The 27,239-nt window shown below is 43.8% G+C and overlaps 1 protein-coding gene across 1 annotated transcript in view; it reads left to right on the top strand.

The window, feature by feature from the left end:
- The window catches only part of cttnbp2 (cortactin binding protein 2), a 166,440-nt gene that overhangs the window by 68,386 nt on the left and 70,815 nt on the right, over window positions 1-27,239 (top strand). Inside the window, exons 3-4 of the mRNA XM_049573026.1 lie at window positions 8,408-8,638; window positions 20,693-22,121. Of these exons, the coding sequence (XP_049428983.1) occupies window positions 8,408-8,638; window positions 20,693-22,121 (1,660 nt within the window). The remainder of the gene's footprint in view (window positions 1-8,407; window positions 8,639-20,692; window positions 22,122-27,239) is intronic.

Here is a 27,239-nt window from a genome sequence, read left to right as displayed (position 1 = left end):
TGTGCGGTGAAATGACAATAAACTGGACTGATTGAGTTGATTTAAAACAGTGAAACACTGAATTGATTCAATAAACAGATGAGCGATTGGAGTTAATAATCAGAGTGTCACTGACAGCAGGATTTAAATGATGATGGTGAAATGAAGTCTTTAAACTTTAAAGATGTTTCACCTCAGAAAGAAAGAAAACAGCAGCAGCACATCAGGATGAGTTCAGGCCTGTAGGATACTGCAGCACTTTAAATATCTTTTTCTTCTTGTGTGTGAGCACAGACCCAGAAATACACTTAAACATGCCCAAACCTTCGGTGTGATAAGTGATGATGGTAACGTTGATGTGAAGCGCAGCAGCCGGCTGACTGAGAGCTGTAATGGTCTCTGGATCTGTGTAAATATTTACAGGAAGATCCCGCGAGTCAGAGGGCAGTTTAAAGATGCCACCGCATCGCTCTCGACTGTTTACTCTGGAGCTTTCCAGAGGATTCCCCTCAGGTGGTGCCTCCACTGCTGCTGGGTATTTCAGCTTTATCTGCTCAGCTTAGAGCTCAGTCAGTGACAGGTATTATTTAGTATTTGTGTTTGTCATGATCACCATGAGGTGACGCAGCTACTCTTCCTGAGGTCCACACACAAACGTAACAAAATAAGAAAAGACACAAATTTACCACATTTATATTCATGTTACTGTACTTTGCTGTGTGATTAACTCCTACAACAGAGCGTACATATTCACAGCATTTTAGTGCACAGTCAAGGCTCAATATAGGTCACTGATGCACATCAATATCTAGTGCCAATATTCACCTTTGTGGTTCCAGCTTCTCCATTTGGAGGATTTGCTGTGGGTTTTTTTTGGGTCATAGAATTTCACAATCATATTTTCCAGGCGAGGAAAAACCCTGGAAATAGTAAAAATCATTGAAAGTTTTTTATTTTCTGTAGCTGCTAGACTTGCAACGATTACAATTTTTTGGGCCGATACCGATTTCCAATTTGCAGAGTGTTTGGACGGCTGATTATGATTTCATTTTTTTCAAACCACTTTACAGCTCACAAGATATTGCAATATTTTCCCTCTTTCTTTTATTAGAACATTTTAACCAAGATACAACCAGCTTTTCAATAATCATCTCAGACAAACAATAAAAACAGTGACGCAGGTTAAGAAACATTTTCCTTTTTGCTCAAATATAACTTCAGCTACAGCATTAAAATAAATAAGTCAAAAAGGCATACATATATAAAAACATAGATAAATAAAATAATAATTCTTGTTGTATAGCATTTGTAGGTAATTTCTTTAAAAGACAAAAAAGTAAAAATATCTCCTGTTGAAAATTCACACAGGGCTTCAGGATGTGCCCGCCAGTAAGCGTGCAGACACATGCATCTTGGGCACACGGACATGCGCCTCGTCAGTTTCAAGCGGCACAGTGCAGCAGTGAGAGCTCCGCAGTTCAGTTTAACACGGACGATTAACAACTTTCTTCTTCTCTCTTTTGATGTGTGTGCGTGAATAATTAAGGTAGCCCATGTTTCACTTTCTCACATCGCCCAAGCCTGAGCTGCGCATGTGCGTGTGTGTGCGCTGCTGATGTTACACGATGTCAATCATGGGGCGCACCGGGAATTTGACCGGCGTTTTAAATTGGCATATTTTAGACTGACCGGCTGGTCACAGATCATGGCCGATCATGTGAAAACCGGCCCGATTCCGAGAACTGCCGATAAATCGGTGCGAGTCAAGTAGCTGCTGTCGTAACGTGTGTGACGTTTTGTTTGACATCATTTAAGTTTCTGAATTTTGTCCCCACACTCTGTCTCATGTTTGCCAGCTGGCTGAAATTATGTGTGAATAGAGTGTGAATCTGATATGTTTAGAATAAATAAATAATTAAATAAATATATTATGGGTTCTTGAAAAGTCACAGAAAAGTTTTGAAATTTTGTCCATCAAAATGTGCACAAGTTAAAAAAAATCAGTGTTTTTCTGACGCTCTCGTCACAGAGGGGCTGCTAATTATGGTGGCTGATGTGAAAACGTGAATGTCCCTATCTATCCAGTGTTTGGTTTGTCTCTTCTGGGCTACTGTAGAGACATGGCGGTGCAACATGGCGATCTCTATAAACGAGGACCTGCTTCCTGTGTAGTCATAAACAGCTCATTCTAAGGTCACAAAAACACAATGATTCTTATTTTCAGGTGATTATACACCAAAGAAAACATAAATTTCTGCCAGTATATCCCTCTAAATCCTGCACACTGGACCTTTTAAAGGTTGAGTGTAAGCTGAGGCGAAGAGACGAGGCTGACGCGAACACACCACAGAGACACGTGCGTGTTTATTAGATATTAGGAAACGAAATTTCAGCTCACAATTTTATCCCCATAATCTGTTGAAATCATTTTTAATTTCCTTTTTTCGTGACTATCTTCTGCTCTTCTTTATTTTGTCTCTCTCTCCCTGTCTCTCACTCTCACACACACACACACACACACACACACACACACACACACACACACACACACACACACCTTTCCTCTGTTTACTTTGGCCTGCTCACAGTCAGCCATCAGCATCGAGAGCTGCCTCAGTCTTCTCAGGATTCACCATCAATCTTCACGCTCTGTGCTCTTCTGTGTGAGTGTGTGTGTGTGTGTGTGTGTGTGTGTGTATTGTTTGACTCTCCGAACTCCATCTCCTTGTTTGGCAAAGCGTCTCGCAACACCTTCCCGTCGTCCGTGCGCTCTCCTCTTTGTCTCTGCTGTCTGTTCTTCAGTCTCTCACACTCTGAGCTCTTTGTCTTTTTCCTCGTCGCCTCCACGTTTCATTTAAACGTCTCTCGCCCTGTTATTAAATATTCCTCCCGCACCAACCTGCTGCTGCTGTTTGATATGAATCATGACTGTGTTTAAAGAAAACCTCCGAAATCTGCAGTTGACATTATGAAAGAGAAAACTGCTTAAAGGCAAGACAAGTTTATTTATGAGGCACATTTCAGCAACAGGTCAGTTCAAAGTGCCTCACATACAAAGGACAGAAAAAGATTATTGAAGGACATTTAAATGCAATTTTAAAAGGTTATCAAAGAGTCAAGAGAATAGAAAATAAAAAAGAATATAAGTTACAGTGCAAAGTAAGAAATGAATAATTGTTTGATTTATTAAAAAGCAACACAAACAGAAAAGATTTCAGCATCGATTTAACAAAACTGAGGGTTAAAGTGTTTTCTGCTGTTATGTGCTTTTATTTAACAGATAAGAAACAATAAATGATGAAGACAATAAAGCCTCCACAAAGTGTCTTTTGTAGTCTTGTGTGTGATTTATCCTGGCTTCATATGAGCGGAGGAAATCTCCGCTAGTTGCTAGGCTAATTTATACAATGTAAAATGCCATAGGCTTGTGCTAAAAACATTAGCATGTTATAATTGTGGGGAAAATGTGTCCAAATTGTCCGCAGGTGTGAATGTGAGTGTGAATGGTTGTCTGTCTCTATGTGTCAGCCCTGTGATAGTCTGGTGACCTGTCCAGGATGTACCCTCACGCAGTGTCAGCTGGGATAGGCTCCAGCTCCCCATGACTCCGAACAGGATAAGGCCCCGATCACACAGAAAGCGTTTTAGCAGCTGGAGGTGCATTTTCATAATTGTTTTTAATGAGAATGAAGCTTTTGGACATTTTTTTTTTGTGTTGAGACGCACCTCACATTTCTGCGCTCCAGGTGCCTGCTGTTTTTGACGGAGCGCTCTGAACTCCTCAAGTTGAAAAACTTCAACTCAGAGTGGAAAACGCCCCACGTCATCTCTTTTTTGGTCATCTTTTTCCCCATTGTCCAATCAGATGATTTGAGAGGCGGGCCTTCTGTGGTGGTCACAACAACAAATTAACAGTTGGTAAACAATGGAGGAGAAACTGGTGGTAGTGGTTGCTGGATACCCAGAGCTATACATCCTAAAAGTCATCCTAAAATCTGCCTGTAAACGTCCATGATGGAGGAGAAGCTCCTGGACCAACTGGTGGTACTCCCCATGATCCAGCCTCTTTTTTAGGGTCTCATGTACCCACACAGATCTCTGTTTATCTGCTGACAGCCTCTCACCCTCAACCAGAGCTACAGACAGCACCCTCTGCCTCAACATGGCAGCAGCTACACACTGAGGATAAATTAAATAAATAAATAAACGGTAGATTGATTATATGGGAAGTATAGTTTAAGGATGCAAAGTTTTTTTTTTTACCAGTGGCATTCAGTTTTCTTTTAAAAAAAGGCGGTGCGGTGCGCCTTGTGCTTTGCACCCTGCAAATCGCCTTTTGTGTGATTGGGGCTTAAACAGTTATGGAAAATGGATGAATTAATGTTACAAAACTCAGTAATTTATGCACTAATTATGACTAAATTTCACACAAACAGGATAAAATAATGAAGTGATGACATTTAATATCCAAAAGGTCAAAGGTCAGCTTCATTGTGACATCATAATGTTTTGCATCAAACACTCAGCGTCATATCTCAGGAACAGAAGGGGAGACATTTGGTCAGATACTGAATTGGTGACTCTAATCTTGAAGCTGTGCTGATTGTATAGATCTTCTGTGTGTGAAGCATCCATGTTTTCACTGACATGGATGGAGACTTTAACCGCAACTTGGGTGTGCATAGGCGTACAGCCACGGAGCCGTAATTCTAGTTACTCATTTATCTTCATAATAATTCTTCATCTCCATGTTGAAGTGTTTCCTGCAGGTTCCTGATTTATGACTGCAACAGAAATGATCCTCATCGCTCTCTCATACTCTAAAATCTGCAGCTATGTTTGTGTGAAACAGTTTCTGGTTGTTTCTGAGTCATTCCCTCTGTCACCACCTCTTATGGTCACAGGGTTTGGTCTCTGTGCAGCCGCTGTACGGCAGCCAAGTGGGTTTTGGTGTGGTATTATTTGACCGTGGGATTACTGCGAGTGGTCATCTGGTTGTGGTCAGAATGATTGGGAGCAGGTCTGACAAGGCTAATGTTACAGAAGGGTTAACCGATGCCAGCAGCTTCTGCTTGGAGCAGCAGTTTGGGTAACAGTGGACTTTACAGCAGCTTTATCCCATTTACTAACCTGCAGGATCTGATGGAGCACCTCTGCGGCTGTTCGGGGGCCAGCACCTATCTACAGAAACCTGGCGGGGACGCTGGGAGAGTGGGAGGCTGGCAGGGAGTGAATGTGTTACTGTGGTGTCAAACAAGTGTACAGAATTAACTCTGTGGAGAGCCGTCCAACAGCAGGCCTGAATAATAAACATATTTTAACATCTTTCACCACAAACTTTTATCCTGTAAAAAAGACTTTTAGAAGCGAGCCAGACAGTGTTGTTAGGGACTGTTCCTTATTTATGAGGTAGGAGGCCTCCACACCTGCAGCATGTTCCCTTTCACAAAGTGAAACATCATGTGAGACATTTGGTCAGAATTGGTGACTCTAATCGTGAAACTGTGCTGATTGTGAAGCATCCATGTTTTCACTGACATGGATGGAGGCTGTCAGAGACACTTTACTGGCGCGTGGAGGCGTACGGCCATGAGGCGGTAATCCCTAGTTATTTGTGTGTGTCACCACATGGGAATAGCGTACACTTTCACCCAAATGCCAGCATCTGAGAATCAGGAGGAAAAGTTTGTAAGATCCTTTGTACACAAACAGTTTATATCTCAGACACCTCACTGCCTGCTCACAGATCTGTTTATTTCTGCTGTAACATCATGACTTCATGGTGAGCAGCGTGCAGCTCTGTGAATGTGTAAAATCAATAAATATTGCCCAGTGTGTCTGATACCACTCAGTTAACGTTCATTTGGACTTTTTATTTTCCTCATATGTAGATTTGTCCGCAGCTCTCTGCCAAACAAGGAGTTCACTTATTTGCTTTGTTTTTGTTGTTTGGCTGTCACGGCTATGCTGCGTTCGTGTGCAATTTGGAAAGCTCGCCATCTTGAGCTTCCGATTCATCTGCTGAGCGTCATTCTGTTTACATTCTCCTGGAAGTCAAAGCTAGAAGATGAATGATAAACATTAGAGGCTGCAGCTTTGCAGCTCAAGAATGTTTCAGACATGGTGGCGGTTTGCACTTCGAGTGGAGTCGAGGCTCATTGAGCTGAATTATCCACAAAAGGTAATTTGTCTGAGCGTGTGGCAGGTGCTCGGTTGAGTCCTGGTATGATACCTGGTCTGTGATACACACTTTTAACATTTTCCTCGTGCTCTCACCTCTGATCAGCTCAGAGGACTCCAGCTCCCACCTCCATCTGTCGGTGTAACCTGAGAGCAGCCGTGTCTGCCGCAGCGCTGAGTGGTTGTGGAGTCAGGCAGGCGGGCTCACAGCGGTCAGGCGCGAGTGGTGGGGGGGTTCAGGGTCCACAGCTACGCTCTGATGGACCGGACTTCCTCCTGAACCACAACAGGGCAGGGGAGGGAGCTGAGGCCTGGGGCTGAGGGCGAGGCTGGGCCCGCTTGCTGATGCTGCTTAGACTTAATGAAGAGTTGAAGCACCGTTTATTTATGGTTAACTTTATTATAACCATGAATATCTGCTTTCTCTCTGGTTATCTTTTTTTCTGATGTCAGCAGAGGATTTCCTGCAGCCGTTTAGGACATGAACTTTCCCTTGGCTTGTTAAAGTGCAGAAACTGAAATGTATTTTGACTTTTTTCTGTTGGTATTCCCCATATTTGTGTGTATAAGTGTATTTTGGGTCTAATTCAATTGGCCAGCATTTTTTGGCGACTTAACTGTCCTGAAAACACATTTTTTTAATCGCCTTCTTCCCACAGATTTGTTTTCACAGTCTGCACAAATAAACACTCACATCAGGGCCCTGCTTCAGAATGCGGGTTTTGTAAAAACTCTGAGATCGTTCACCCTGAGAACTGTCTCAGTTTCAGACAGAGAAGTAACGTAGGCTGCTGTCAGCCCTAGAGTGGTCTCCTCTGGTCTGAATCAGGGACTCATGTTGTTCCAAAGTTGTATAATTGCCTAGAGTTGGTTCGTGTTCTCACGGCAGCATTTACAAGAGGACCAGATCAAATGCCTTGTGTGAGAAAGCTGCTCTTGATTGGTCAGAATTTCCATGTGGGAAAAATCCAGGAAGTAAAGCAAACGTTGAAGAAGAGTACACTTGCAAGATAAATGTGACACTTTCTAATGTCACAATGGAGGGACAACTACGCAGGTTGATTTTAGCGCTGCTCATCGTGGACTATATTGCTGTCATTGTTCATTTTAGTCAAAGCATACAGTTTGAAAACGAGGCAAACGCGGCTCCAACTAGAAAACAATGTTTTGATGCATTGGATGTGCTGAATGTGCATATTAAGGCAGTACAGGAGGAGGTGCACATTAATAATCCTCCAGGACTGTAACATGCTCATGTTTAACCCAAACAATGTGTCATGTGACTGCAGTTGCTTCACATCCAGGTTGCAACACCTTCTCACCACAAACCAGCTGCACCAGAGTTCCTTTGGAACCGGACTGAGACCACCTCTTCAAGAAGGTCTTGGTCTGATTGTTTTGGTGCACACCTGAGTGTGATTGCTGTGTTCACACCTGCCCAAACGAACCGCACTGAGGGGGCAAATGAACTTGAGCTTGATTGAAGTGAACCAAACAGGGCAGGTGTGAAAGTTCCAGAGACTGAAGAAACAATCCCAAAATGAAAGCTCTCATTTTACCTGTGACTCACACAACCGAGCACCATGTACACACTGCAGGTGCAACTGAAAAAGTACTCTCTGCGGCACATCCGCTCCATGAACAGTCTGCATCCATGACATCTTCAATGTAGCTCTGCTGTGAGGATGTTTTCACCCTGATTTTAACTTTATTGTTGCTTATATAGTCATTAATATCTGAATGGAGAAAAACAAGTTTTCAGAAGCTTTAAAATGCAGCAGAGTCTCCTCGTCACACGTCATCACAATCTGTGTCTTAATTAGCTGTGAGCGGTTTTTCCCTCTTTGATTGTCTCATTTGAATGATTTAAGAGTCCTGGAGGGATTAAAACAGCGAGGAAATAAGTTCAGAAAATAACACGATTTCTAGGAACAGAAATATGTTTTGTTTTTTTTGTTCCTTTAATCTTCTCACACTTGTTAAGATAATCTTAGTGGGTTTTCCAAATTCAGTCATATGACTAAGATATGAGAATAAGTGCTGTTTAAAATCAGCTGTCACAGTGCTTCTTTAGTACTGGTTGTTAATGCTGTATTATACAATGCGGCATATCACACTGGTATGTGGAGCGTGTACAGCTTTCCAGTTCACTGTGATTTATGATCTGAACGGAGTCAAAATCGATGTGTCTGATTCACATATTAAACAAGTTAAATCATGTTTTCTCCTCTCCTCTCTTTGTCCGCAGGCTCAGAGGAAGGAGGTGTTTCTCCAAGAGCGATACGGTCACTACAGTCTGACCGACCCCTTCCTGGCACTTCAGAGGGACTTTGAATGTGGGGTCCCCGGAGGAGACAAGGAGCGGCGGCCCCTAGGCTCCAGCCCCATCTCCGTCCTGGAGGCCGTCATGGCCCACTGTAGGAAGATGCAGGAACGCATGTCGGCCCAGCTGGCCGCCGCCGAGAGCCGCCAGAAGAGGGTAAGACACCCAGGAGGAGGAGGAGGAGGGGGGTTTCTATTAGTGGGTGTTATTTGAGTCGGGAACAAAAGACAAGTTCACACATTGAAAGGGAACGGTCATTAGCCTGGTGATTACGCTGTGCTTGAAATGTCTTTTACTCTTTGTGTCAGTTGAAACTCCATCTCTGTCTCTGTGACAGCACTCACACTGCAGGTTCAGACGGGGGCACACAGCAGCCAGAGTTTGGCCCGCTCAGTCTGACTAGTTGTGATGCTCAGAGTCCGATACGGGCTGGGCCGGTCAGCATAAAAAAATCATGTTGTGTGTGGTGTTTCTAAATCTAAATGTTTGCTTTCTGATCCAGTTACTGCATCACTCTCATCATGATTATTACAAACATACATTTAATAATCCATCATTTATTCCTAGTTGACCAACAGTCCTCATCACAAAACTGTACTAATGAACCTTCATTAATATAGGCCTATATTTTATCTCCAAGTGCACGTCACACACTGAGCGAGCCGCCTGTTAATGACGCTGTGGGCTAATGGGCATGTAGCTACTTCCATGTTTCAGATGATACGTCATGTTTGTAGTCGACCAATGAAGATGAGTTTACATATCACCTTGGGTTCGTCCTTCACCTTCTCAAAATGATCCCACACTTTGGATTTCCTGCCCGACATGTTATTAACTAGCCTGTGGAATAACCGCAGGAAATTAACCTGACTCCTGTCTGACTGCTGAGCATGGACACTTCCTGTGTCTGTCCTTTCAAATTAAGGTTTGGATTTATTTTGACAAGGTGCAGTTCATAATTTCATCAGTTTCACGTTTTGTTTTTTTATGTTTCAGTGCAGAGCCACAGCTCAGCTGAAGTTTTATCCCCTCCAGCTCTCTCTGCAGGCTTTATCCTTGTTGCTTCTTGTACCTTCGTCCACATCTCATCCATATGTAGCATTTTTTTCCTTCTTTGCCTTTTTTATGCAAATTTCATCATAAATAAACAAGACAAGAACTTGTGTTCTCACAGGATTCGGGGGTTTGCCTACCAACATGTCTCTCACCATAGCTTACCATCCACCTGCTTGTCTTCGTCATGTCCTCAGAGGGACAAAAACAAGGCAGTGACTTGTGCTTTTGTAGCATTTTGGAGGTTAGCCATCTGCCTGTTAAACTCTTAATAAGTTACACCCAACCCTGTGGCTACATTAAAGATGTGAGAGATGCAGACTGTTAGCGTAGTGGCTGCTGCAGCACCACGCCTCCACTATAATCAGTAAAACTGGCCTCAGCAGGCATGAGAGCAGTGTGTAAGTGTTGCACATGCGACACGAAGATCTGCTATACAAATGTAAAAACAGGCCTTGTCTTCTATTTATATTTTTTATGTGTGGTGTACACGGCCCTCTCTCACAGCAATGGGTCCTTAAAGGAGCAATAAGCGAAATTCATCATTTCTAGATTGAAGGAATTAAAAAATCGCTATGTGAAGAACTAGAGGTGTAATTTCATCTGGAGTATAGCATGACCTCACACACCCTCTCTGTGTGTTGATCTCCAGCCCATTGTTTACAAGCCGGACCGGCTGTGCGTTCATGTATGTTCATGTGAACTCGATATCTCAAAAACATATCAAAGGAATTTCTTTAATTTGGCACAAATGTCCACCTGGACTCAACGATGAACTGGTTTTTATGGTCACTGTGACCTTGTCTGTCTTATTGTCATGAACGCGATATCTCAAGAACACTGTGAGGGATTTTCTTCAAAGGTTGCCTCTCACAGACATGTCTCTCACCAGAGCTTACCTGTCCTCCTGCTTGTCCTCTTTATGACTTCAGATGGTCGATATGTGCTCCTTTGTGACTGTCCAAACTTAAGATGCAAATGTGTGCTCAGTCTTTGTAGGTTTAACTCCAGGTCCAGCCTATGTGAGTGAGCATGGTTGGAGCATGTTTAACAGTAACAGTAGCCCTTTTTAGATAGGAATTGTGCAAATTTGCAGGAAAGCCCAATCAGTCTTTTTTCAGCATTGGCAGTGTAAAAACAAAATCGGGGAGTGCAGCAAAATGCCGCCTGCCTACTTTTGTTTATACAGAATGTGCCTTTTTCGGGGCAATGGGGGGCGTGAGCAAGTAACAAAACGTGTAGCTCAGCGTGTGACGTAAACAGTGACGTGGGAGGGAAGCCGCAGCTGGTCAGTCCTTCGGCGATTCTCTCGTAAGTCGGCCCGTTCTTCACCGTCCCCGTCATCTGACGGTTAATGGCCTCTTCGTTTGCGAGGACAAGGAGGGCGCGCAATTCCTTGTCTCCCCAGTTGCTCATCTTTACAGTGTCTGTCAGGTTTGTGTTTCCCTCTTGCTACTAGCTGCTCGCTAATTCCTGCTATCAGCTGTTTCCTGTTTATCCACCGCCAGTGGCTCGCACGTGCGGCGTCATCAACAGCCCCTCCTGTTGCAGAAGGCCGCCTCGGTCTGTTTAAACTAAAAGGGTTCCACCAATATGTCTACCCTACGAGGCGGAAAATTGGGCACCATTCCAGCTCTGTGTGTCTAAATGCTCGCAGCTGTAAAAGGGGCTAGAGAAAAACGTTCTACTTAAAAGTTTGGTTTTGATTTTGAAAATTTAGCATTTAAAAACAAACCGCAGTCTGATGTAGGAAAACAAAAAGGGTCTTTGAAATAGACTTACACAATATTAGTTTATTCGAGGCCATAAAGAAGCAAATTTTCTCTGACTACCTTCAGTTGGTACCTAATTTACTGGTGAACATTAATCCCATACTGGCCAGTACTCATTGATCTCTTGGTGCAGAGAGGGCTGGCAGCAGTTTTGCAAACTGTTTCCAGGGGGAGGTGGCTAAAACCTGCAGGAAATGTCGCTAAATGTTGCTGGATGTCACATGCTTATTTGCATATCTATGACCTCTTGACGTAATATCATATATACATACATACATTCTACAAGATTTTGAAAAATATGAATAAACCAAACTGATTGTAACTTGCTTTATCATTAGTTATTTTTTACAAGCTGCTTCTCAATGTGCGTCACAGTCTACCTCTAATATTAAAAAACTTTTACATGAGGTGATGCAGCAGTCGGCCTTGAGCCACTTGTTCTTTGATGTGTTTGATTGGTGTGTGTGGGCCTTTAAGGGCCACCAAATCTAGCAAGACAGTTGGCAACGCTGGCTGGCAGGAATCTAGTCATTAGTTTTTGAGGTATCACGTTATGAACTGGAGTTAAATTAAAAAAACAACAACTTTAAAATCACCATATTAATAGGAACGTGCAGACCAGTTTCAGTGGGAGTCCATTTAACAGCTGTTGGGATTCTTCTCTCTGTGTCGGACCAACGTCACCGTCCTCAGAGCCGCACAGCTACAGCACACTTACACTCTACCAAATGCATCATTTATGACCTTGTGTTTATATACGTGGAGTTTAATTGCTGTGAGTCAGATTGAATGAAGGTAAATAAAAGAAGTGTGTTTACATCAGCATATGTGGAGGAGAGACTTCTTCTGTTTGACCACAGATTGTGTTTATTTACACACGACTCAAATATCTGCAGCTGAAATCCTCCAGAGGAAGAAAACTGTACGCCTGTCTGTGGGTATTCATGTAGTCGTGTATATTTGAATTTGGGAGATACGAGGGAAAACAGTGTGCGTATGCTGTGTGTGAACTTAATTCCTATTTTCTGGTGTGTCATTTCTATTTGTGATGGTTGACTGTGTTTGTTTACGAGTGTGTGTGTCAGTCCCAGGTCTCTTTAGGATTATGTGGCCCTGATTAACTGGGCAGCCAGATGTCTGCTGTGGGCCTGTCCCACTTCTCTCTGTCCCCCGCTCTGTGGTGAGGAGTATGGATGTGTGAAAGTGTTTGGATGATACGCTGGCAGAATGAATGTGGGTGAGTAATAAAGAAAATACTGTGTGAATGTGTGTGTGTGTTTGTGTGTCCTGTCCCTGAACTGTGTTATAATAACAGAGATGATATAGTTTAAATGGAACCTTTAACCACACAAACACACACACAGATGAAGAGGAGGAGGAGGAGGAGGAGGAGGAGGTATGAAAGAAGGAAGGGAGAGGTAGGAAGTGGTATGTTTTGACAGGAAAGCTGGTTAAATAGATTTCAGGGCTGTGGTTCAGTGTGTGTTTGGTTTCATCCATCAAGTGTGAATGTAAAATATCTCCGTTTTTATTTCAGTGAGTTTTGGCCTGGTTGTGACCACGTGCTTTCACTTCTGCTGGGCACTGATAATAAAATGTTTTTGTTATCGTAGTTTGGGCAATAAAAATTCGTCTAGTTTCTCAGAAAGCTATTTCCGTTCGCACAGTGCCAGGGCCTAGGGGTGAGTCCGTGTACACGTTTACACATTTACACGTGTTTGAGATCATAAACGGTTATGAAAAATTAGTACACGAAAAACGTTTTGTTTTTTTTTTAGGGGTGGTGTGATACTAATTGTTGACTAACTGTGATAGACTGTGAATATGACAAGAAATGGTGTGAGACCGGGTTTGGCAACAGGTCAGTAGCCTATGTGCTCCGTTCTATTAAAATGGCGCGTTCGTTAAGGGGGTTGTTTGCCAGTGGGCTACAATGAGTACTGGGCCATCAAATCACAGCGTCCGCAGTGAGAGGACACGGAATTGTTTGCGCTTTTACGCAAGGGTTGGTGGTGAAGTGGCGCACATGACTCTACGGACAGACAGACGTATCTCGGTGCCGCTTAAAAACAGGTAATACATCTGGCTAGATCTTTCCCACATCAAATATCCGTGATTGCCTTCACCCTCGTGCATAAAAGCGCACACAATTCCGTGTACTCTCACCGCGGATGCTGTGATTTGATGGCCCAGTACTCATTGTAGCCCACTCATATAAGAACCAATAATAATAATAATAATAATAAGTTACTGTGGACCTATATGCCATGCCTTTGAATAAAATTACCAGAGGAGTTTGCTGAAAAACAGGTCATGTCAGCCTGAATTACTTGCATGAGTCCCCGGTGAAAAACGCTGACATGCATGGGAAATAAGGCTTCTACAGGCTCGCCACAGCTTACTGTCAGGACTCAGGGACCAGAATTCGGGATGGCGGACCGTCGGAATGGCGATATTTCGGTATGGCGGCCTGTAAGTGTTGGTTAAATGGCCCGTTTGGTTGGTATTTGGATATGGCGCTTTACTGGTATAATGCAATAGCACCACCCAGCGGTGAAACCCGTGTACACATATACACGAAAAAAATGACCCACTCTAAACGTTTGGAGATTGTTGTACACAAACACACCACTACCAGGGCCTGAATGCAGCTATCATCGTTATTATTCATACACGCTCTCAGTGGATATCGGCCTCCGCCGGGTTGTCCCTTGTCACCGATTTTACTTGTCATATTCATGGACAGGATCTCAAGGTGCAGTCAGAGGGAGGAAGGGTCTGATTTGGGGACCTCAGAATTATCTGTGCTTTTTGCAGATGATGTGGTTCTGTTGGCTTCATCACACAGTGACCTCCAGCACACACTGGGGTGGTTTGTAGCTGAGTGTGAAGCGGCTGGGATGACAGTCAGCACCTCCAAACCTGAGGCCATGGTTCTCTGCCGGAGAACAGTGGATTGGGAGAGAGTTACTGCCCCAAGCAAAGGAGTTTAAGTATCCTGGGGTCTTGTTCATCACTGAGGGTAGAACGGAGCGTGAGATGGATCAGCAATTTGTGATGAGTATAGCGGCACTGTGAGGTGTAAGTGACAGGCGAAGACGATTGATAACCGAATCCCTGTGGTTTGGAGTTTAGTTTCTCTCCTGCGTCCTGTTTGGACTTTAACTATTGGCTTTAATTTAATGTTTCATGTTCGCTATCAGCCGTATTACAAGTTGTGTGAAGTTGCTCCTCAAAAACTCAACATTTCCTTATTTTGCTGCTTCACAATAAAAGTTTTTACATAACAAAATAAGGTGGGACTTTTATTGTGAAGAATGTACAGGAAATGAAATGTGTTTATCACTGAATTAGTGGAACTTTGTTAGTGGCTTTTCTACAATAAAGACGAGTCTAATAATACGGCAGGGAGGAAGAGGAAAAGCAGAAACAGCCACAGTGAGATGTTGATGGAGAGCTGCAGACAACAGGCTCTTACTGCACCTCTGCAAACAGCTCACCTCCAACAGGTGAACTTCTTTTACCTGCCCTGCTGTGGAAAAACACATGCAGCCAAAATAACAGGGGACTTATTCAGCCATTCATCCTCAAAATAACAAGATACGAATTTGTGTCCCTAACGCCCAGCCCTAATTTATATTAACAAACTTTATGCACCGTTTACGGTATCTTATTGTACAAATTACAGTAAGATACTGCTCAAAAATGGGTTTGTGTGTGTGAGTTACAGCTATAGTCAGTTTGAGCTTGTTCATAATGATAATAATAATAATAATACATTTTATTTATAGAGCGCTTTTCAAAAACTCAAAGACACTTTACAGGCTGAAAAAAAAGTGCAGGGAAATACAATCAAGAGTGCAAAACATCAGACAAAAGAGGAAAAATTACAGACAGGAGTGCGTTAGTTATAGACAAAGCTGTAGACAAATAAGGGTGCTGACATTACAAAGTTAGATGGGTGTAAGGGAAGAGCAAGAAAAAAGTAGGATGGATTAAATTTGCAAGTTAAATGCAGAACGGAACAGGTATGTTGTTTAAAAAGGTCCAGACTTCACCTGAAAATCTTCTTTTCTAGTTCCACTTCTTCTCTAACCGCTGTCATCAGTGAACAGAAACACAGCCACGCCGGACGACTCTGACCTTTAGAGGTTTTGCCTCATTTGACCCTGAAGATTCGCAGAAAAGGAGAAGCAGCCACCACAAAACAACGGTTTACCCTCTTTAGCGCAGAATGGATCCCCATGTCACCACTGATTGCACAGTTGTACCTAACTTGTCAACCTCAGGTCATGAACCCGTCAGGCAGGGATAAATGGTTGTGGTGGAACCTTTAAAATGACCAGTGACACGACAACAAACCGACGCAGCTAAAGGACACATGCTCCGTGCTCTCAGAGGGATCCTCTGGTTGCTGGGTAGAATGAATCTCACCCGGATTGTCCGTGCTATCTTTATCCCCTCCATCCGTTTCCACTCTTGTCGTTCTCCTGTGAGTAAGCTGTTGAATTATCCATGAGGTCTTAGGCAAGCCGAAGGCAGGCAGGCAGTTATACGTAACACACTGTGAATGGGTTTATGGGCATAATGAAGACACCCCCCACTCCTTCTTCTCCTCTATGAATCAGTCATGAAGTTAGAAGAAGCCCCCCCCCTCATCAAACAACACTCCCAACAGTGACGGAGACACACTGTATTTGTTAGGTTTTGTGGGTAAACATGCTGCCAGAGTGTTGGGAGGCTGAATTTGGAAGCAAGGTCATGGCCGCCGGTGCTGAAATTCCTTTTTCTTAAAATAGTCCTCAGGCCTCCTCCTTCACTTCCTCCTTCTCTCATCCTCCATCTCTCCACAGTGAGCTGCTGTATTCTGCCGCCATGTGACCTCATACCTCGGCGCCGCAGCTCCTCAGGTGTACGGATAAACCTTTAAGGGAAACATTTTACTTTGTAAGCGCTTTTCATTAAAGCAGTGGGGGATCTCAGGTCCAGGAAGCACCGCTGCTACCTGAGGTTCCTACAAGGTATCGCCACAAAAATGAGTTTAATATCATTATTATTTCATTCTGTAGATGATGGCAGAATGAGCCTGTGCATATGGATGACACACTGCTGTGGTTGTAAGTGCACACATGCACAGTAAAGAAGGTCAGCCTCCTCATTATGCTGCATTAAATCATGTCAAACAAAGAAAACCGTCTCTCAAGAAGTTTGTCTGAATACAAAGCAGGATTCTAACTCTGCAATGACGCCTTGTTGCTGCAGGTTTGCCACAGTAAAGGAGGATTAGGTTAGAATACCTTGTAGTGTTGTGCTCAGTTAACTGCTTACCCTGCAGGAGTCGGGGTTGTAAAATCCTGCCTCAAAGAAAATAAACAGCAGGGTGATGTCGTGCTGGCGGTCTGGATCGGGCCTAATAGAGAGCCTTAAATTACGTGAAGTCTAAAGCTTTTAAGTTTGCTATTTCAGATCTGTGTCCTGGGTTTAACAGAGAAGAAACATCCAGCAGACTGCAGTTAAAGGACAGCTGCTACTGTTTGAGGACATCTTGTTGTACCTGGAAGCTCCAAGTGTGAATGTGTCGAATTGTATGTGACGCAGATGCTGGAAAAAAAAAAAGTCTTGTGTACTTTCCTGATTTAAAAACCAGGGCACCTTGGTGACTTAAAGTGAGGTTATGCTTTAAAAGAGCCAGAGCAGCAATGATTAATCCATTAGCTGGAACTCTAAAATTGATTTGATCGGTTTGAGTAATTTTTACAGACACAAAAAAGTCCAAATTTTCTGATTCCAGCTTCTTAAATATGAATATTTTCTGGTTTCTTTCCTCCTCTGTGACAGTAAACTGAGTATCTTTGGCTTTGGACAAAACAAAACATTTGAAGGTGACATCTTGGACTTTGGGAAACACTGATCAACATTTTCCCCCATGTTCTTACATTGTATAGACCAAACAAATAATTGATTGATAGGGGAAATAATCAACAGATTAATCGATAATAAAATAGTTGGTTGCAGCCTGATAAAGAGGTTAGTTTGTACGAGGTGTTGTCCGACCACGTCAGCAGGTAAACGTGTGAGTAGCTGTTCTGAACGTCCACGCTCGTGAAGACTCTCATCTTTCTATTAACCTCAAACTGGAGAGGCAGTAATGAGGATGCGTTGCATGTAGTGCACATCATGCACCACCAGAGGTCAGTGTGGCGTGACAGGCAGCTGAGTTGATTGCCAGTGGTGGGGATAACATACCTGAGCACCGACTGTAAACAGCCGGCCTGTGTAGTGTCTGCTGAGAGCAGAGAGACAGCAGCTTGTTTTTACATCCAACTAAGGGATTATTTCGACCACAGCAGATTCAGGTTTTTATGAGTTTTATTTTGTTACTGTCGAGTTTGAATGAAGTGTGTTTTATGTGAGTTAACAGGGCAGTTAAGCTGATCTTAGTTCGGTAAAGGAAAGAAACATAAATTATTAAAAGTGCATGGGTTTATTACTCTGTTTAATAAGGTGTAAGAATATTACCTTTGTTGTAGGGATACATGATATTGGATTTTTGCCTGTATCCAATATGATATATTACAACTCATTTGGCTGATAACCGATACAGATATCAATATATCCACTTTTTTTCTCCACCTGATTTTAGTGATCATCAGGTCCCTTACACATGCATACTTTTATCATGACGGCCCACCAGCAGATGGAGACATGTAATATTCATTCATCGTGCAAAATAAGAAAAAGCATGTTGGCCGATACTGATGACGTTCTGATATTATTTTGTTTATTTTTTAGACTGAAAATGCCACGAGCCATGTGATGTAGTGATATATCGTATACCCCAGTGAAATTTCAGGAGGGTATGAGTAAACAGATCCTAAGCCCAGTAGGAACTATTTTCTTTCTACCAAACTACACTCGCCAACTGCATCACCGTGCAGAGGGAGGCGTGCATCTACTGCTAGCTCATCTGGCACCACTGAGGTAGCTAACAGGAGGACGCCACGAGCTTCTCGTCCATGAGTAGATGCACTCTTCCTCCTGTACGGTGATCCTGTTGGCAGATGTAGTTCAGAAAAAGGAAAATCGTTCCTCCATGAACCTGCTCACAACAAGGACTGTGGATTATCTTCAGTAACTGGGCCATGATTTCTGGAGTAAGACATTGGTATTGAGTTTTTCAAATGTATTATTATTTTTGGCGCTTTGAGCACCACAAGCCGAGTCCCCACTATTTCCATTATACTGGAGAGAAGGCAGACCTCTCTATGTCTGATATCTCCAGCACTCTGCAGCTCACACAAAACTATCTAGGTTGATGAATAGCACTACAGGTAAGAGGAAGAATATGTATTTTTGATTTTGGGGTGAACTGTCCCTTTAAGAGCTTGAAAGCTCTTCCAGCAGTGCATTTGGGTCATGGTGTCATGCAGTGGTGGCGTTTGCTGAACTTAATGATCATACATATTTTAAACTCGTCTTAATCCTGCCTGGTTTCAGCCTGCGCTGCGAGGACGTGTCACCGCCTTTACTGCATCCCTAAATTTGCTCTTTGGAGGCATTAGGCTGACTTACAACAGACGTAATCCTCACCCAATTAGCAGCTAGTCGTAGCACCTCCTTTTGAGTAACGAGTGGCGCTCCCTCGGCACTTCCACTTGCTTATGAACCCCTCGCTCCTCCTCAGCATCAGCTGGTGGTGATATCTGCTCCCTGATGGATTGTGGAGGAGTGGAGGAGGAGGACATGGAATGGACAGAGGAGGGGGGCTCGTTTTGAGGACAGGGGTGGCGGGGTGTCGACTCTTTTGTTTGAGGCTTGTTAGAGTGATGGGCTCTTGGCAATTGGGTGAGGAGCCCCGGTTAAGCCTTGTTACCCTCTGTGAAGCCAGCTCTGAGCTAACAATAGCAGCCACGCTCCAGATATAGAGGCCTGGGCTTTGACAAGTCATCGAAATTCAAGCGTATGTGAGAGACGCTGTGTCCCTCTGAATAGATAAATTAGACTCTTTCCCCAAGCCACCCTGTGGATTTATCGTGTGCGTCTATTTGTGTAAATATCTGCTCATCCATTTATTCTGCCCGTCTGTTTTGTGTGGCTCATTTGATTAATCTGGATCATCTACGCGCTTCTAGAGAAAATCGTTTCCAGCTCAATTTAGCTTTGTGTTTAACGAATGACTTCAAATTTGGGCGGTTGCATTAACACAGAATGTACGCAGATGCATTTTAGATCTAATCCTCAATTACAGATGAAACTGAAACACTGATTTTGTACCGAAAAAATGTTGGGTGTTATTCAGGTGATGGATGATATCGTCAGGATACACGTGATGTCGACAGGCAGTATGTCACAGATGGGTTGTCGGTGAGACAGCTGACATGATATATGTGTAACGTGTCGGTGGGAGATATTGGATGTTTGACATGCGTGTGAGGCTCGTGCAGCGTGTACAGTATGTGCAGTCTGAGTGGGAGATGGTCTGTCACTCGATGATGTCAGTGTGTCACATGCACATCACATTCATTTGGTAACTCTAACTGAAGACACCTGATAACTGACTTACACACTCCTGTATCTGCTCACATGTGACACTGAAGCTCAGCTGCAGCTAACAGTTAGTTTTATTATAAAGTGATGTTGTTCTTGTTTAAGTTGTTTTTTTTTCCAGTTAATTGTTTAGCATATGAAATATTAGGTGATAGTGATAGAAGAATCAGATTGCAGTGATATAAAACAGAAAAATTGCAAGTCTTCAAGTTTAAGAAGCTCAAACAGACAAGTGTTTTTACCTGTGAATGATTTTAATAATGATAAGACATTTTATTTTATTTTATTTTGATTAATTTTAATTGTGGAGAAAGCTCTGAGGCAGGACGGTGACGGAGGAGGGGGTCAGGTTATGAAGGGCTTTGTGAGTAAGGAGAGGTACTTTGAACTGGAATCACTGGGAGCCAGTGAAGGTTCTGGAGGACAGAGGTGATGTGATTACAGGAGCTCTGGATGTATTCGACCGTATTTAGGACTTTGGATGTTTTACCATGAAGAATGCTGTTGCACTAGTTTAATTCTGGATGTGATGAAGGCGTGAATCAAAGTTTTAGCAGAGGAGGGTGATGGGTGGAGATGAGCTCTGCTTTTTAGGTGGAAAAAGACAGATCTCATTAATTCAGTGAAGAAAATTGTTGACCTTTGTGTTGACCTTTAGTTGATTAATTGACTAATCATTTTAGCATTAGATAAATGCTGTGTCTTTTGTGTAGAGCTGCCAAGCCCAACTCAGATATGTAATCCCATGTTATAATCTCTTGGTAACTGTTTTTCTACGTCTCTGTGAAATGTTGCATTGATTCACTGTTCCCTGACTTTGTGTTTTTTTTCCTTCCAGCTGGAGATGGAGAAGCTGCAGCTGCAGAGTCTGGAGCAGGAGCACCGCAAGCTGACGGCGCAGCTGAAGGACGAGCGAGAGAAGAACAAGCACATCGTCATGATGTTGGTGCGTGAGTGCAAGCAGCTCGCCACGCGGGTGGTGGAGGAGTCGCAGCGCTTTGACGAGCTCCAGTCTCGCCTGGACGAGGAGAGTCGCACCTCTGGCCGGCTGCAGGACGAGCTGAGCAGCGAGCGGCAGCGTAGCCAACAGATGGAGGCCAAGATGGAGAAGCAGCTGTCGGAGTTTGACACAGAGCGGGAACAGCTGCGTGCCAGGCTGGGCCGCGAGGAGGTCGAGAGCCACAGTCTGCGGCAGCAGGTGGAGCAGCTCAGGACTGAACAGGGCGATGGGAAGGATGGTGCCACTGTCGCCCAGCCTGCTGCTGCCGGAGCAGAACCTGCTGCTGCCACCAGCACACCACCCAAACCTAAAGCTCTGACGTCTGTTTCCGTAGCCACAGAGCCCATCAGCTCTCGAACAGCGTCTTGCCAAACGGACCTGCCCCCCACTGAGGTGGAGGGTCCTAAGAAGAACCCCCTCACTATACCCGTCAAACCAACGCCCTCCAACTACGTGGGCCTGAGTCTGCCAAAGACGAGTGGACGAGGGATTGTCCACAGCAGCTCAGGAGGACTGGCACAGACAGAGAATGGCTCAGAGGGCCAAGGCCCCCATGGCTTACCCAGCGGAGTCAGCCCCCGTGTCCAGGCGGCCCGCTACAAGTTCCAGGAACAGGACCAAAACGGCACGGCGTCCCAGAGTCCTCCGGCCCGTGACCTCTCCCCTACCAACCGTGACAACTTTGCCGCCAAGCAGCAAGCACGCCACACCGTCACACAGGTCCTTTCACGCTTCACCAGTCCTCCAGCAGGTGGTGGACCCCTGCGTCCAGGCCTGCCCCACTCCGCCTCAGAGGGAGGCCCTTTTCCCGGCCGCCTGAGCCATCCCATCGGCATCAAGTCGCCCACGGTGGCCAGGATCGACCGGGGAAACCCTCCCCCTATCCCTCCCAAAAAGCCAGGGCTTTCTCAGACCCCCTCTCCTCCTCACCCACCCATCAAGGTGGTGGGGGACAGCAGCCGCTCCCCTGGGGCCGGGCTGAAACCGGCCACGCCCCAGCTGCCGCCCAAACCCGCCCTGGACCTGGTCCCAGCCCTGACGGCCTCTCAGGTGGGTGCCTGCCCCCCCTCCCGCTCCCCGGGGCCTGGCCGGGGCCCTCAGCGTCAGCCGGCAGCAGCATGTGCAGAGTGCCCCCCCGTCATCAGCCCTGCCACCACTGTCAGTAGCCCCTCCTCCATAAACCCCCCCTCCACCTCCTCCTCCATTAGTGCCTCATCCTCCCGTAGCCCCCGAGCCTCAGCAGGCAGCCCCCTGGCAACAGCATCAGGTAACGGGGCTCCTTCATGCTCCATCTCCCTCCAGTTCTCCCCACTGCCTCTTCTCTTCAACTGTCCTTCCACGGCACTAGCCTAGCATAGCTTAGCCTAGCTTAGCATAGCATAGCGATCAGGTCACAGTTAAACTGGTTTAACCACAGGAATGCAGAATAGCACACGAGTCAATTCAGTCTATGTCACTGACTCTATCCCTCAACCCTAAATTACCTCTCTGCATCCTCTCTCCACTCATCCCTCCTTCTCTGCCCTTAATACATCCTCCCTCTGGGCACCTTTCATCTCCCGTGTTGTCACGTTAGCCCTGACCGTGTCAGTATCAGCAGCGACAACATGTTTGCTAACATGTGTCTGACTCTTGCTCAGAGACTCAGACGTTAGCCGTCCTGCAGCAGAAGGAGCGTGTCAGGGTGAATTGAGGCGAAGCAGACGTTTCCCCCTCTCCTGTATTCAGATTGGTCTTCCCACCAGTAACCCCTGTCCTCTCTGAAGCTGATGCCAGAGGCTGCTCTCTCCTCCCCTTCCCTTTTCCATCCTCCAGTAGCATGCCATCCTCTACTTCCTGCACCACTTCCTGTTTCAGCTTCCATTAACCCGCCCCACCGGCCTCCTGTCGCTGACGACTCTGTGTAATGTTGATATAAATGTCAGCTTTCATTTTAACTTTGTGATGTGCTTGATTGTTTTGTTTATTACAACTTATTTCCACAGTTTTGGCTGTCATTTCTGACGCGTTAAACCAAGTGTTTTAAACTGTTTAGAAATCGCTCAACAGGTGGTGCTGCCTGTTTCAAATAAGTGAACTGGCCTGGTGTAAACGTTGGCCATAAGTCAATGACGGTTTGTTCAAACATCCCCAGACTCAGTGGATACTCTTAATGAAGCTGGTGAGGAATGTCCCCAAAATGTTTCCTCGGTTGATCAATAAAGGCTGATGGCACAAATCTGATCGTAAGTTAAGGAGCGTCCACCGATTGTTGTGAAACTTGTCAGTTATCTTTAATGCAGGTGGCGGAAACTGTCCAAGGTCTTAGGTTGTTTTCACACATTTCAGCCCTCTAAGCAGACTCAGAGCAGCGACTCAGCTCGATCACGTTGTTGACCTGGGTTGCACTATGTCAATATATCTTATATATAGTGTGAACAGAAAGAGGACTGAGGCCCCGTCAAAGCTGAAGTTGACCAGACAGTCCCTTTTCTGTTGGTACACTTTTTGGTGCACTTTAAGAGGACTGAGTTCGATTTGTTTAAAAGAACTGTATGTGAAAACACATGTATGTGTCATTGACTTTCAAAGTAAAAGGAACTGCGGATTGATAATAGTGATTTAGATGTTAAAATATTACACAAACAGCAAATCTTTTTCCCTTTGTTTGATTTTGAAAAACAAGAAATATATGTTTGTTCTCACCTGCTACCCGTTACATTTTACGGGTTACCCATCTGGTACCTGACCCGGTGCAGAACTCTGCCTCAGTCACTAAAATATGTTTCTGAAAACATTTTAGGAGGGAAATAGACGACGCATTAACAGCATCTTGGTCATATTTGATCGGCGCTACCTAGTTTGACATTTTGATCGCAGTTCATGAACAGTGATCGACAGCCGTGTTAGCGTCTCCTCAGCTCTGATTGGTTGTCTGTGAGTCGCTGTGGATTCTAGCAAATGCTATTAAAAGCACAAGGACGTAGTGATACGACAAAAAGTTGTATTTGTGAAAGTTACTTTGAACTTTAACTGTCGGCTTGTTAAAAACCTCTCCGATCGTCCGGCTGCTGAGGGTCGTTGCTCAGTGGTCTTCTTGTCAGTAACGCTGCTGAGTTTGCAGGTATCATATGTAAAAGACATGATGACAAAACCAAAGAGAACAAAAAGTTGTAATAAACTGGAATTATCCTGAGATGTTCCTGTCAAATGCAAAATACATTTGCATTGTTGATGTTCCTGTTCTTCTGCATGCAGTTGTGTCTTGATTGAAAAATATGAAACTGCTCTTTCATCACATCACCAAGTGCTTAACAGAAAACAAAAGATCCGAATTCACTTAGAAAACAAATCATTAAGGACGTGTCACTCCATTAGAACTTAAAAAATACTTAACAGTTATATCTTGTTTTTGTAGAATGCTTATTAATCCTCTGAAAAAGATCAGCTGATGTGGCCGTCAATGAAAACATCGACTGCCTGAGAGGAGAGCTGCCCTCCAGGTGTTTTCCACTGATATCTAAAGTTTAGATTAAATCCTCTGTGAGACTAAAATAATAATATGTTGGTGACCACACACTGATCTCAAGTAAGAATATTGCTAACACCAGTGTTGCCAACCTTTCGGTTTCACCTGATTGCAACATCTTCCTCTTATAAACCTGATAAAGCTCTGAAGGAGTTCTGGAGAATTCTGCTTCTTCCCAGTCTAATTCATCACAGTTTCGGAGCAGGTCCGCCGTCTCACCTGTCAGCAGACTGATATGTTTTATCTTTTTTTTTTTCCCCACACCGCTGCCATCCACTGACAGACAGGAAGTGCAACCATAACAGCTGCCATTATCTGTGTCCTTGACAATCTCTGCTGCACTTTTTCTTCCGTCTCTTTTGTGTCTGTCTTTGGTCTGTGAGACGAATTTCTGCACTGAAATTGTCAATTTTTCTTTTATTCTAACTCATTTTTCACCCTCCCAGGTCAGAACAGACATATAAAACCATGGTTTAATGTAGCATCTTTAGCTTTTAGCATGTTTAGTTTGTAGTTTTAGCAAAGCTGTTTGGTTTAGTAATGATGTCTTTATTTCTGTTCTTCACCGCATCTGTTTGTCGTGTTTAATCATTTGAAATAATGCTGTTTAACTGCAACAGTCTCCAGCTAAATAATGTGTGTTTCTGTTCGTCCTGTGTGAACGCTGCGGGTGACTGACTGTACTGAAAGATGAATGCTATCCATCATGTCGCCGTTAATCTGATGCGATGACAGACTCTTCTGTCCAGGCTGCAGCGTGCATCACATGTTGATTAAATCAGACACTTTATTAGAGGGTTTCTGCGTCATGAGAAACGCCTGGAAACTCTGCATAATCCTAAGTTAACAAATATATAAATAACAAATATGATCTGTTATGACAGTACAGAATGTATATAAAGAATAATAAAATATAGGGATGCACCGTTTAAAATAACAAAATGGCTGATAGCCAATACAGATTTTTTTAGTTTTTATCTTGTGTTATGTTATTTACTCCCCCTTAAGTGACAGTAAACAAAGAACTCTTCAGTTTAACCCTTTGCATCCTGGAGTGGCATCACTTTCTTGTGCTGCTTTCAGATGCCTTTTTCAAGTATTTAAACCTCTGAACCCTGAGCTAGTTGGTGTGATTCCCTTCAGAAACATGGGGAAACAGGCAGTGAGCAACAAAACAAAATAAAACAGGGAAAAAAATTATTAAATTCATGTTACGATACTATGTATTATTATAATTTTTTAGCACCATTTGCGGGTCATTTTCTTGTTTGTTTTTAACCTGCTTTTTTAAACTAATTTTCTTGTTTTTAATTTTCTGTTTTTAACAATGTCTTGCTAAATTTTTTTAGGTAATTTCTTCTTTCTTTACTCATTGACATCCTCCCTCTTTCACATGGAAAAACATCTTTGAAAAAAACTGCTTCAGAAGTCTTTTTAATATGTATAATATATTATAATACTCTAATATTTTTTATATTGCAGCAAAAACATTAACATTCCTGATTAAAACTGGATGCTGGATTTATTCAAGTGTCTTAACAAAAATTACATTTTACAAGACTACATTTGAACACATCATGATGATGTTATAATGTACCTTCGCCCCATTACTCATTTTTACTGAATAAAGCTTGAACGCGTCATATTTTAACTCAGTGCGACCTCTGTGAGTTGTTAGTTCTGGCAAAGCGACAAAATGCAGGGCTGAAGTGCCAAAAACTGCAGTTCCGCTAATGTCCACTAGAGGCTGCCTCCAAGAGTGAGTCAGTCCCCATAGACCCCCCATGTTAAAACTTTACAGCAGAAATAAACATGTTTACAGCCTGGTGCAAAAACAGTTTGGTCTCTAGAGCTAAATTCAACATTCATGACAACTGTACAAGGGGTGAGCTTTTATACAACTCATCTGTTACATTTTATTAAGGCCAAAAGTTACGCAGAAATAAGGACAGGCCGCTTTGAGTAGCACGCTGTCTGTGAGGCGTGTGGGATCCACCCCTCGCTCTTCCTCAGCTCCACGGTCGTGCCCAAATATGGTCGCTTCAACAAACAAAATGGTGACAGCTGAACTCAAGGCTTCAAAACCGGAGCTCACAAACCAGTGGTTGATGTCATGGTAACTACGTCCATTGTTATAGACAGTCTGTGGTTCTGGCCACCCCCTGCTAACAGCTAACAGCTAACATTAACTAGTTCTCCTCCTGCTGATGTCGATGTTTTTTATTCACAATGAGGCACCTTAAAGGAAAGTGCGTCCCATGGCACATTGAGAGTGAGTTTGCTCTGAAGGCATTCCAGAGAAGATCTCTGACTTCTGTTGTCCCTGGGATGACGGGACACTGTTAGTCCTGAGCCCTGCTTTTTAGCCTGCTCAAAACAAATGTGACACCACAGACAGACATCGGCCACTGCCATCGGTGAATGTCATCTTATTTGCAGATAGGCCGATGGCAGTCACCAAGGAGAATATCGGCCGAATCCGATTGGTGCATCCCTAATAAAATAATCTAAAAATCCTGGCTTTTATGAAACGCAGCGTGACAGTGAACATCTTGCTTCTGTTTGGGATGTTTTGTTCTGTTCTAAAACTCCAGACCGTTCTTATTCACTTAAAGCAGATTTAACACTGTCGCAGTAAAGAGCAGTTAAGAGGAAATTACCATTAACATTTAAAATCTGTCAGACCCCCCAGTGGGTTAATTTTTGGAAGCTTTTGTTGTGCTGCAAAGAATTATTCAGACAGAGGTTTTTGATTTTTTTTTTTTTTATACCAGTGGTGATCCCAGAGTGTCCAACGATGCCAAATCTGTCAGGCTGCATTTCACGGAAATGTGTATAAAATAATAAACAAGATACATGAAATATTTCTGTTGAATA

Source organism: Epinephelus fuscoguttatus, linkage group LG4 (genome assembly GCF_011397635.1).
Source record: "Epinephelus fuscoguttatus linkage group LG4, E.fuscoguttatus.final_Chr_v1".
In the NCBI taxonomy this organism is placed as follows: domain Eukaryota; kingdom Metazoa; phylum Chordata; class Actinopteri; order Perciformes; family Serranidae; genus Epinephelus; species Epinephelus fuscoguttatus.
Note: the sequence above shows the minus strand (reverse complement) of the source record. Positions and strands in the feature narration are given on the sequence as shown.